Source organism: Fistularia commersonii, chromosome 15 (assembly GCF_037954325.1).
Source record: "Fistularia commersonii isolate RoL2024-O1a breed Wild chromosome 15, RoL_Fcom_v1.0, whole genome shotgun sequence".
In the NCBI taxonomy this organism is placed as follows: domain Eukaryota; kingdom Metazoa; phylum Chordata; class Actinopteri; order Syngnathiformes; family Fistulariidae; genus Fistularia; species Fistularia commersonii.
The window spans coordinates 13,562,098-13,575,103 of NC_141298.1; the positions used below are offsets into that span (position 1 = coordinate 13,562,098).

Genomic DNA, 13,006 nt, shown 5'->3' on the forward strand with positions numbered 1-13,006 from the left:
AGGTCAAACTCTGGCCTGCGGGCCAAATTTGGCCCGCATTGTATTTATATTTGGCCAGCAAATGACTATAAGAGCTGGCCCGCCAGTCTACAGTGCATGTACCGCTAAGTCTACAAATCCCAGAATTTTCTGCTGGTGTTTTGGCACGAAAATCACAACAGGACCCATAAACGCCCTCTCCTCTGTTGACAGTAGTCATAGCGACCTTATGCTCATAATGGCCCCCCGCTACAGAAAACAGGATTTGCACATGTGCAATATTAAGTTATATATTGTATAGCATTAAGCTATGCTTGTTCCATATTTAGTTTTTAAGCAAAAATTGTTTGGATCCATATGAAAAGATTCATTGTTATATTTGGATGATACAAGATATTTTTCAATAAATATCAATTTCGGCCCGTAACTTTGTCCCAGCTTTGAATTTTGGCCCACTGCGTATTGAAGTTCGACACCCCTGCCGTAATTCAATAACAGTAATTGATTATATATATTTATTGACGTTCGCAATTTGATGCCCCCCCAGTTGCCGCTCGGGGACAAATAACGTTTTTTTTTTCAGCTTCTGATTCCAAACTGAGCCGCAGAGATCATTTCTTCCGACAGTATCTGTCAGTAAATCAACGATGCTACAAAACTCGAAGTAGCCGATCCATCGGAACAGCGGGAAACAACATGGCGTCATTCCGGTGAAAGAAAACGGAGCCCGCCGCCATGAATTTAAAGACAAGATTTGTCATTGCGACAATGCAGATGAATTAAAAAGAAGACGGCGGTGAGCCCGAGGACAGCTCCGTCTTTTAAACCCGTGACCTAAGTGCAGGGATAAACGTTACGGATAATGACAAAATGAATTAATTCATCACCGTCAATGTCGGCATGTCACTGATGTTCCGCTTGACTTCCTGTCTCATTGTCCGATCATACTTAAGGGTTCTCATTGTATCTCTGTGACGCCGCACCGAACCTGCACGTACGTCCTGATCGTTTTCATTTGTTTGAATTAATTAATTACACAGAGGAGTCTTCCGAGCAATGTCATCGCTTAAGACTGTCGATTGAAGATCCGGCGGCCGCTACGGCGAATGGCGGGGAGGCTCCGATTCCGACGCGGCAGTTGTTGCTATTTTAGAAACCTCTGCCTTCAAGATGACTGTCGTGACATTTTGGAGATTTCATAACTGAAGTGTAAATAAAAAAAGCTGCGGCCGGCTGAGGGAGAAAGATGGGAGTTGGTCAATCTCTCGCTGCGGTGGCAACTATAAAACAAGACTGTCAGCTTGCATCATGTAACTGCTGCAAACCGAAGTACAGCCATCTGCCTACACTGAGACGGCCCTTAATATTTCTCTTTGGCAGAAAAAACTAACTCGTATAACTAGGATGAAGCGCTTTAATGATAAACAATATAGAAATTAGTTTGCTTTGCGCGTTTGGTCTGTAGATGTCTGGATGATCGCCGTAATGATGTAAGGTTGCGGCAGATCATTACTGGTGATCCTCTGCGTTTTTTTTCCACTTGCCAATTATTCGATGTTATGATCATTTGGACGCCTCGAGACCACAATATGGCGTTTGTAGGGAGATGTGAGAGGAACGCTGATGAGATCTAACACCAGTGCGGTCTGACCGCCATTTACGCTGGATTTTTTCATTTATTTGCCACCATTCTATCTTTAAAGACTGTTTTTTTCTATGTTCTTCATCTTCCCGTCTATTTTGATATGAAACATTTAACTAACTTCAAAGTCTTCTTCCCCATTCTGTTTCTGTTTTTCACTTTGGGATTCTTTAAAATGGTCAGTTTGCTTTGTTAATAAGTTGCATTGCACTACAGTGCAGCCTTACCATCAAGAAGAAATTATTGTAAAAAGCCAAGGCACTGTATTTTCAATCCACTAAGTGATGCATTATTAATAACATTATTAAAATTGTAATAATAATAATAATTATTATTATTATTATTTTTGTTGTTGATTTTGATATAATAGTAAAAATAATGTTAATAACAATAATAGTGTAGTCCAGTCATTGAAAAGTATTTTTGTAAAAGTATCATTATTATTTTCATTATTAAAATTGTGATAATAATAATGATAATTATTATTGTTGATAGCGATATCCTTATTACCATAAAATAATAATAGCAATAATAGTGATGAGAATGATAATAATAAATAATAATGATAATAATAATAATAACAGTGTAGTCTTGCCATTAAGAAGTATTTTAGAAAAAAAAATCTTGTAAAAAGCCAAGGTGCTACATTTTTAATCCACTAATTGATTTATTGTTATATTACTATTATTATTATTATTGATGGTGAGGTCCTCATCATCATTAAATAATGAAAAACAGAAATAATAACAACAACAATAATAATCAATCAATTAAGATGACAAAAAAGTATAATAACGGAAATAATAACACCAATAATAACAACAACAGTAATAGTAATAAAACTAACACACTTATTAATCTATTTTTGTCATAAGCGTTGCTCTTTCTTAGTAGGTTTTATGAATAAGAGCCAAGTCCTATTTTGTTTTACTTTGCAAATAGTACATAACAACATTAAATTAGATACATAACTATATAAATGAATAAAATGGCAATCCCAGTGGATTAACCTGCCCTGCTTGGGAACATTGTCTCATGTTCCCAACAGCATCATTATAACAGTTTCAGAGCTATTAAGGCATTATGAAGGCCGTCTGACTCACAGACACTGAAAATATCCCCGTTAACCCTCGCCCACCCGCTGACAGTGACCTCTGACGCGCAGCCATAAATCTGATGGCACGAGGAAACTCGTGGATACTGATAAAACTGAAAGAGTAATGGAAGGAATAACGGCGGCGGAGAATAACGGACGGATTATCTTTTCATCTCCTGATAAAAGTCATTTTCTCAACATAATGAGATAAATTAACCTGTTATCGCAAGAAAACTGTCTTGAAAGTATTACAAGTTCCCAGCCTCGACGATAATTGCTCCGGCCGGTCTTCAAACCAACTCCTTTTCCTCTCTGAATTTTGAAAGGTAATATTACACATTTTTAGTCGCTCTACATTTTCAATCAACAATAACGAGTTACTTTTGTTTTTTCATTTTCCATTTGTCATACCTTAGCAACAAGTCTGCTATCCAAATCTAATGTTTGACTAATGAGTCCTGCTGAAATATTAATAACAAATGATGAAGTCACTCCATTTTAGGGAGAAGTTTAGCTGCGAGTGTGCTCTGCCAGAAAATGCATGAGCGACGTTGAGAAAGCACCCGTTTCAGCCCAAAAATAATGGTGTTTTTCTCGACTTGAGAAATGGTAAAATCATTTTTGTCTCGTTTTCATATCGCAAGTAATGCAAAAAAAAAAAAGTTAACCCACGTTAGATGGATGAAAGTAGAGTTTACACCCGACTTAATTGGGCTTCTGGCTCTCTGGTGGATGCGCTCACTATTAATGCTTTTCTCAACTGACTTCACAGATGTTCATAGAAAGAAGGTGTTTCTTTGTGGCGAGGCCTCGGAGGTCACGCTTCCACCGTCCGCCAACATCGTGCTAACAACGCCAATGTTACACCACAATTGAACATATAAGTCTGTGGAAGATCTAAGTCATCCAGGTCATGGTGAATTATCACCGAAATCTTATTGTCATGGCAACGGGACTTGAATTTCTTCACTTGAAGACATTTCGGCCCTCATCCGAGAGGCTTCTTCCGGTCTGAACACATTGTGCCCGAATGAAGAACTTCCAGGGACCTCTTCCGGTAAAGTGCCGTTCGAAGTCAAGGTAGTGTTGGGTGTGCTTAGTCGCTCGGTTGACAGATAAAACAACTTAAAGTGAAGAAATTCAAGTCCAGTTGCCACGACAAGAAGATTTCCGACAAGAATTGAACATACAGCTACATCTGCAATGGCTGTTGCGAAGCTTGATAATATCTACCTTTCTTGAATGACGTTGTTGCGCGCTAATATCACCGTGATCACATTTGCAATGTGATGCTGAACGCTAAAAGCTTTCAGGGAACCATGAGTGTGTGGCGAGAAGGGCACCGCTGGTCGCTCAGGACTGCACACGTGTTCCGTGGAACTATTCAATTTCCAGCCTTGATAAGCAGCCCTGAATGTTTTCTACCAGAAATGGTTAAATTCTGCCGATACATCACTACCGCTCCAAGAAAACATTCCTGACTAGATGTGGAATTTATTTGTGTTTATAAAAAAATAAAAAAAACTTTTTATTTTACATAACAATAATAATAATAATAATAATACATAATTATTATTACGTCTGCTTTTGTATGATTTGCAATCCTCCATCATCTCCTGTGGCCAAACTGTTATTTGTGATTTCTTTTAATTCCTTTGTTTGATTAAATTTTTTCTGGACGCTGGTGCAGAATGGCAGCAGAATCACGCGATTTTGTTTTTCAACCACAGAAACAAATTCAAGGGAACTTTGCAAAAGGCAATTTGGTTTCATTGACAGTCCATTATGCTGGAATTAAAAAAAAAAGTTTTAGGAAGAAAAATGAAACAAAACACAGACACACCCACACACACACACACACACACACACACACACATACACACACATAAAGCAATTAAGCATCAGAGTGATTAAGTCACATGCCAAAAAAAATGAAAGTAACATCTACTCAATTCCTACATTATCAATAAGTAAAGTCATATTTAGTATGATGTTTCTTGTTTTTGAATTATACTTGACTGAATATTAAAACCAAGTTATCTCTTTATATTAGCAGTGATGTCAAGGAGAAACACCAAGTGTGTATTTAGCAAAACACGAGCCATAACAATGTATTACTCCTGTATTCCAAATGTAATAAGGAGCATTTTTCATAAGTCAGGGGTTATTTCTGTGGGCTGATGTTAGTGAGGGATTTCCAAAGTGCTCTGGCTATTGATTGTTGGTCAGTAGAATAAATAGCTGTATTTTAGATGGAATCAATAAGCATTAAATCTTATTTACTTTGCCCATTTCGCTTTAATGGACTTCCCACTGCCTCTTCCTCTCTTCTCACCATCTCTCCCCTTCCTTCTCTCTCTCAAAACAAACTAACCTGCTTACTACCCCACTTCACCCAACACTTTTACGCCGTTCTTTATTCCTCTCCGGTCAAGCGCATTTAGGCTTCTGCACAAACCCTCACCCTGCATCCTCTGGCTGGACTTTGAAGAATGGAAAAGGATCATCCAATTTCTTTCCACTTTATTTTTTTCTAACTGCGCTAGAAACATTCCACCTGCAGACGAGAAGCGACGGTTTATTCGTATTAAAATATATTATTTTGCACTGCAAAAATACACTGTTTATTTGTCGTCGTTTGGACGAAAACCGGATGAGATCCAGTTGTTAAGCCCCGGTCGTTTTAATTAATCACATCGCTTTGGCATCCGGTGTCATAAGGGGAGCGGTTACAACTGCACAAGATCAAATAATTACAAGAAAAAAAAAAAAAATGGCCTTGGGCTGCGAAGCTTTTATCGATACCAAAAACATGTTTGTTGAAAAATATATTTCTAGAGTTGTACCCAGCCAATGCATGAAAATACAGAGGGGGAAACAAGGCCTTTGGTTATTTTATGTTGGCAGAGGAAACAGAAATAGCATGGCTGTCAGTGATTTATTGGATTTTCAACATGGTTTGGACACGTCGGACCAATCAGATTAGGCTTTTTGGCTCTAACTCCTGTTTATGAATTTAAAAAAAAATAAGACTTGTTGTTTAAATGATTGCGTTGGCAGAGGATAGAATTACTTTCAATATGACCTCACTGTCGTTCCAGGCACGGAATTATGAACATAAATTAGCATCTAAACATTCTCCTTACAAGTTCAGCCCCTACCTGCTGTTTCTTTTGTTCGGCCAAATTCAACCTGATCCAAACTAAATGCAATAAAAAGAAGAACATTTGTTCTTTTTACTTCTGTTTGCTGAGAGCGCCGGCAGAGAAGCTGCTTGACAGTTATGTTGATAGAAGCAGACAGTGTCGGTACTTTGGGGCATACAGTGTTTGTTAGTACACTGTTTTTAATCTCTTTATTTACTTATCCATATATCTATTTAGTGATTGGTTGTTGATATCTTTTCAAATGAAATTACTTGAAATAAAAATTGAAATAAATAATTATCTATATATACATGTCTAATATTTTATCACTTAAGAATTGCAGGGGGGATAATTTTAACTTGTAAATTTATAAAATAACTTTTAAAATTTAAATAATAAAATAAATGCATACTTTAATAAATATATATTTATTTATTGTTTTAAAATATTTTATTAATGTGGGTTATTGACATTGGCAACGTTTTCTCATCACAGGTAATTACTTAAAAAAAAGGAAAAATATGAATGAATATTTAGATTTGCAATATACTTATACATATTTTTTTTTATTTACAACATTTGACCAATTAATGTTGTTTATTGACATTTAAAGCTTTTTGCTTAGGTTTTCAGGCATTCGGGGATTGACAAATCTTCTAAGAGACAATCTCATGTTGTGTTACAGTACCTGCTTATTCTAAATTTACAGATACAGAAACTTATGAGACAGCAGCTTGTTTGAGGTCATCCTAGGAAGTGAAAAGTATGGACCGCTGATGATCGTCTGTCTTTCCGAACAGGTTACCCGCGGTACGACATCACGGGAGACCACAGTAAAGGTGAATACCACCTCTTGATCCAGAGGACGGAGATACAAGACGACGCTTTCTTCGAATGCCAGGCCATTCAGGCAGCGATCCGATCCCAGCCCGCCCGCCTCACCGTGCTCGGTAAGCCCATCTCCCAATAAACCGATAATGACAATTTCATTCACGTACATGGAGACGGAAAGCGGCAATGATAATAATAGATTACTTTTATATGCCACTTTTCTCCATGCTCTGGGAACATTTTGCCGAATTAGTTCAAAAATAAAATATATATAGAAGGGAATAAAATCGTGATGTTAATATCATTCATGAGGCAGTGCAGAGGAAAGGGGACGGACATCAGCCAGCTTCCATTATCACAACAAGGGAGAGGCTTTGCTGGGTATTGGAGGAATTTCAGGAAAACAGAGGCAAACAATGAGGAAGTGGAATTCTGTACGCAGATGCAGGAACTGCTAATTTTAGCAGGACGCCCAGATAAGATAAGATAAGATAAGATAAGATAAGATAAGATGAACTTTATGGATCCCCATAGGGAACATTCCTTTGTCATTCCTTTCTATGGAGGGTTTTGAGGCCAAAGGTTTGATGTATGGAGTGTGTACAAATACTGGAAAAAGGTTATCGCATTTCATAATGTTATAAAAAGGAACCCGCGTCTTGTCACAAAATGTAGATCTGCAACCTGCGCTGCGGGAGATACAACTTCCAACTTGAACGCAGACCCCAAACAACACAAATGAATAATTACAAACAGCATGATTTGTACATAATCCAATATAGTACAAAACCAAAACAAACCCAATCGGGTTTGTTCTTTTATTTTTGTGTGTCTAAGGGTTGATCCGCTTTAAAAAAAAAAAGTTTACTGCATAAAAAATATATAAATTAATGATTAAAAAAAAAGAAGAAAGAGAAGGAAATCATTGATGTTAATCCATGAAAGGATACACATTTTTTAACATCAGAATCCCACTAGATCTGTTTTCCATCAGGCTGTCATTTGGTCCCGTATTGATCTGAGTTCTCTGATTCACAAAAAAAAAAAAAAAAAAAAGGCTTTGCATCTAAGAGCGGCAGACAGGGAACACTCGTTACCATTATCGATTCAGCCCCACCTTATTTAAAGCATGATATATTCCAGAGGTATCAGTTCATTATCCTACCGCGCCGGCTCAAAACGACCTCATTAGTTGCAATTTATCCGCTAATCTTACAGCGGTTACTTAATGGGGGGAGTAACAGGAGGCAACGGGGGAAGTTAAGATATTTGGCAAAAAAATTAGAATGATTAATTATAGATAAAAGGCTAGAAGGTGGAGCAGACAAATCATTCAGACGTTAGCCTGACATTTAATCCCGGTCAAATCGGCCTGCCTGGGAAATAAAACTGCACATGAAGCTGCTGGCGTGGTTCCAAGAATGAGGCAACTCGGTTAATGAATTACATGAAAAGTTGCGTGTCGTCGCCCGAGAGCCCGCGGAATCGATGTGACTTTTGGAATTTGCTGGAAAACGGTCCACGGAGAACGTTAAGAGCTCTCGGACAAACGGCGTGAAAACCAGAATCGAGCTTTAGCGGACGAGAAGAAACAAAACGGAATCTGGTTTTTCGTCAGTGAAAAAAACAGAATGTTACGTTTGTACGCCTCCTTATATTTTCGATTTGAGAAAACTCCGGCCAACACGCACATCACGACGCTCTTAAGATCCGTTAATGACGGTTTCCAGGCCGCGTTTGTTTAGACGTCCGTCAGAATAATTGGTCTCAAAACAACTCTTCCACTCGCTGTTGTGCAGGTCATTGCTAAGTCCAAATTCTTGAGGCGAGCCTCCGAATGAGATGCGATGGTTGTCAAGGTTGTAATGTGATAAATGCCTGTTTTTATTTAACGGAGGTAACAGTGAATGGTTGTCGAGATCCTCTTGTCGTGACGATTGGACTTGAATTTTTCACTCGAAGGCATTTCACCTCTCATCGGAGAAGCTTCAAGAAGCCTCTCAGATTCATAGATTCAACAAGAATTTTCCATGACCTGGATGACTGAGAACCTCCACAGAAATGTAACACTGAATCTCATCCCGAGGCCTGACATTGTTTCAAAAATCTGCTTCACTGCAAAAAAAACAGGACAGAACGGTCCGATCTAATCACCGAGATCGGGCCGATGGAATATTTCACTCCGTGCACCGACGCCGCTGCTGTGTTAAACACCAGTTTATAAAAAAAAAGAAAAATCAATCAGATATACAGTTTATACCGCTTTAATCGTTTTGACTTTTCCATTGACTAAGAAATAAATAAAAACACTGATACCAGTCAAATTACAAGTGTGTTTTTTTCTAATCCATCAAAAGAAATATATCCAACAAGGCAACGTATATCTTTAGCCTCTGTACACACTTATGTGCTGTGATATATAACCCACTTCAAAAATATCAGAAAAAAAACACATAATCCGTCAAAAGACAGGTACTCAGCAAAGCAATGCAAACCTTTAGCCTTGTGCTCACTTATTCGATATACAACCCACTTAAAGACTATTTGAAAAAAAAAAAAAAAAGAAAATATATATATTTATATCGACGTTCCACAAAGCTGCTTGATAAAAAAAAGGCAAATTTGATCTCATTCTGTGCGCAAACCCTATCTTTAGGACGAGGCTGCTAACAGCTATCACCGTTCATGTCATGTCTATGACTGTGTGCCAAGTTGTCACATCACACCCCCCCTCCCGCGGCACCCCTGCGCCCCACCTCGGCCAACACCACCATCCATTTAACAGCGCGATGTGAAAAAGAGCCACGCATGGAAGGCTTGACATGTGATTCACGTATGATGAGGAGAAAATAGCCTAATTATCGACCTCCCATCACACCTAGAAAAATCTTTTTTTTTTTTTATTTTTCCCCCAAGACTTGAAAACCTTGCTTTGCACAATGTGCCATTTTGCAGGATCGTCCTGATCATTTTTATTTTTTCACATATCTAATGCCTGTTACGTGTCGTCTGTCAACCGAAGCAAATTCCTTGTAGTTGCAAAAATTATTTGTCGAATAAAGCAATTCTTTTTCTGATTCTGAAAAACACAAATGAAAAGATCAGTTCAAGTGAGCAGTGTTGTCTGTGATGGATCACTTTTCTATTTTTTTTTTTTTTTTTTCTTTAATAGCAGGCTGACAAGGTAGAAACCTGAAAAAAGCCAACATGAAACAGAAAAACAAAGAAAATCAATCAAACAAACAACTGAGAGGCAAACAAAAAAGTTTGAAATGAGTTTGGAATGTTACAGCAAAAGTTCTGAATGCCTGATTTTTGACAGTGATCCATTTCAGACACTTGCCTTGACATGCTTTTATTGTGTGCGGAAATAGATCCATTTCTAAGTCATAAATTGGGTTGAAGTCCTGAAAAATAAAAAAAAACTTTTAACATACAACCGTTCACTCTCTCATTCACACGTCTGGGCAATTTAAGGTCCCAAAAGAACCCATCTCATGTTTTTAATTGAAAAAAAAAAAAAAAAAGAATAAATGGAGAGGCAAAAATGTAACCGTAGGGGAGAATAAAATAGACGGGTGTTGTGGATCTGTGAAAAAGGAATATATTCAAATGACATCTCTGTCGCCGCTCGAAAGAATATTTGGTCTCGTACCAGCTCCTCCAATCAGATACATTTACTGAGCAAAATTCAGTACTTGAGACGAGACTTGTCATTTTCTCCTCTGATGGCTTCCCCCTCTTATGATAGACGGATTAGAAAATGATTGCGCTCTCGGGTCACGCTTGGTTGGTATTCGGTTGCGTTTCAACCCGACGAACGCCTCTATTTCCCCACCTTTTTAGAATCCCCTCCTAAAGATACCGCCAGCGAAATAGTTCTACCCTTCGCGTGGAGCCAACGATTACATTTCGGTCATGTGAAATCCATCTTCTAAACACCCGTGAACCGATTCAACCCGCGAACTGAGTTTCACGACCTCGAGACGGACCGCGGCGAGAACGGGCCCACGAGAGATCTTCAGCCGGGATGGAGTGACACGTACGTTGCATCATCAAACCCAACCCTGTCACTCACGGCAAGTTTGGTTCGCGAGACACAAACAAAGAAGTTGAAAACCCTGAGGGAGAGCGATGCAGAGCCTTCCTGATTCACAGAGGGTCGGGTTGATGGCTGTGTGGTTGAATTGTTGTCATGCCACTTTAGTAAGTTTGCTGGAGATAAAGAATCCCCGAGAGGAAGAGAAGAGGGTTAAGTGACTTTCTGAGAAGTTAAATCTCTGTGTCAGAGCAGCAAGTCAGAATGTTCTCATTGTTAGTCTGTCCATATAAGAGCCAGATTTTTTTTTTTTTTTTTTCCTTAAACTTTTTCTTTTTTTCCATACCGCAGCGCTTAAGATACAACCTTGCTGCTGTTGAACAAAGCAAGCAGGAGCTTGTTGTCAGCAGATGAGGCTGTCGCACTTTTCGTTCAATGTCAAGATCCTGTCCTCAAATCCAGGGAAATAGGAGGCAAATAGGGCTTCAGGGATGCCCTGACTGCTATTTTTCCTTATATTTGGCATAAACTTTCCATGATATATCACGCTGTTCACATCAAAATGTGACACAGTCTAAATGTCTGGAGTTCTCTTTCTGAATAAGGGGTCAAATTTAGTTTAGCATATCCCTATACAACAGCAAGACAATAATAATAATAATAATAATAATAATAATAATAATAATGATAATAATAATAATAATAATAATAATAATAATAATAATGATAAGAAGAAGAAGAAGAAGAAGAAGAAGAAGAAGAATGGATGGATTGATGGATGGATGGGCTGCTTTTACTAGCTCCAGAAGAAATGAACATACCTTAGCATTCATAGATCAAAGAGGTCTAATATTAATAATAATAATAATAGTATGGATCTTTCATAGTTACAGTGATGTATGTAAATTATTAGTAATTATATTTAATTGATTTAAATTGATAATATTGTATGCTATTATTATCATAATCATATTATCATAATAAACACTAATAACAACAACAACAACAATAATTATAATAATAATAATCATGCTATTATTATGAGTATAATTAATAATAATAATAATAATAATAAATGTTATAAAAATAATCAGAATAATGACAGTGATATTTGAATACTAATACATATACTACTACTAATGATAACAATAATAATGACGACAGTCCAGGCTGTAAAACCCGCTTCTCGGACAATAATGAGCGGGATGGGCCCCAGCCCCGCGATGACCCTGATTGCTGGCATAAGCACTATAGCTAATGAATGAATGAACAACAACAACAGCAATAGGATTGCAAATTGACATTAATGAGAGGTACAGCCGGGCCAAAATCATCATAGCTTAGGATGTTGTTGTTCCCCTTGGACGTCCCCTCATGGCTGTGGCGTGCACACCCAGCTGTCTGGTTCCTGCCACACTTACACTTCCACTCTGGTTCAAATCACGGGTGAACCGCGGATGGCCCGCTGCACATGTGCTTACAAACAGATGGTTTCCGCCATCCTATGTGTTTGCGGTATGCGGTCTTCACATTCAGCTGTGATGTGCATTGATTCGGCAGCAAAGAGCCAGCTATATTACAAATTGTCACTCATTCAGAGAAGAGAGGAGAAGGCTTCATGATTTATTCAGAGCATCGGGAGATGGTGAAAGCGAACCAAATACATCTAGCCACACCAATGTTATTGCTTTCTCGCTATTCTCGTTAGGTTACGGTATCCGTTTTTTTATTTGTGAGAGCGACAATATCGAGAATATCTCTGTGTTTTTGGGAGCCGAGGGGCTAACGGGTGTTTTGGGGAGGGGGCAGTTTTGGCAGCATACAAATTGCTGTTTGTATAAGCAGTTGGGATCAGTGCCTGGATTGCAGTCAGACTCTATCAAATTAGGATTAACTCTACAGGGAGCTGGATGACCTCTGGCCAGGTTGACGCATGAAGGGATAATTGTAGCGAAGTGCAGGGCTGGTGTCCGGGGCTGAATCATGGCCCGTGGGTCGGCTTATTTTTGGTCCGATGTTTTTTTTTTAGCCATGCAAAAAAAAAAAAAAAAAGATTAACATATTGTTTTTGAGGCCGATAGCAAGATGGATTATATTCACTTCCCACTTGATTTACTCTGCATTCTCCAGATCATGCCTGAAAGAGATGAATGGTTGTTAGAAGAATCTGAAGTTATATTCCTTTATCAGACTCATTTTATTGAGGTAGCAGTTTTATTTTGTTTTCCCATATATTTTTTTTTTTTTTTCTGATGATGTTTAATATTCTGAAA

At 38.2% G+C, this 13,006-nt stretch overlaps 1 protein-coding gene across 1 annotated transcript in view; it reads left to right on the plus strand.

Moving 5' to 3' along the window:
• LOC147226621 (kin of IRRE-like protein 3) overlaps positions 1-13,006 on the plus strand; it is a 212,739-nt gene that overhangs the window by 140,611 nt on the left and 59,122 nt on the right. The window contains exon 3 of the mRNA XM_086160977.1: positions 6,664-6,813. Within this exon, the coding sequence (XP_086017103.1) occupies positions 6,664-6,813 (150 nt within the window). The remainder of the gene's footprint in view (positions 1-6,663; positions 6,814-13,006) is intronic.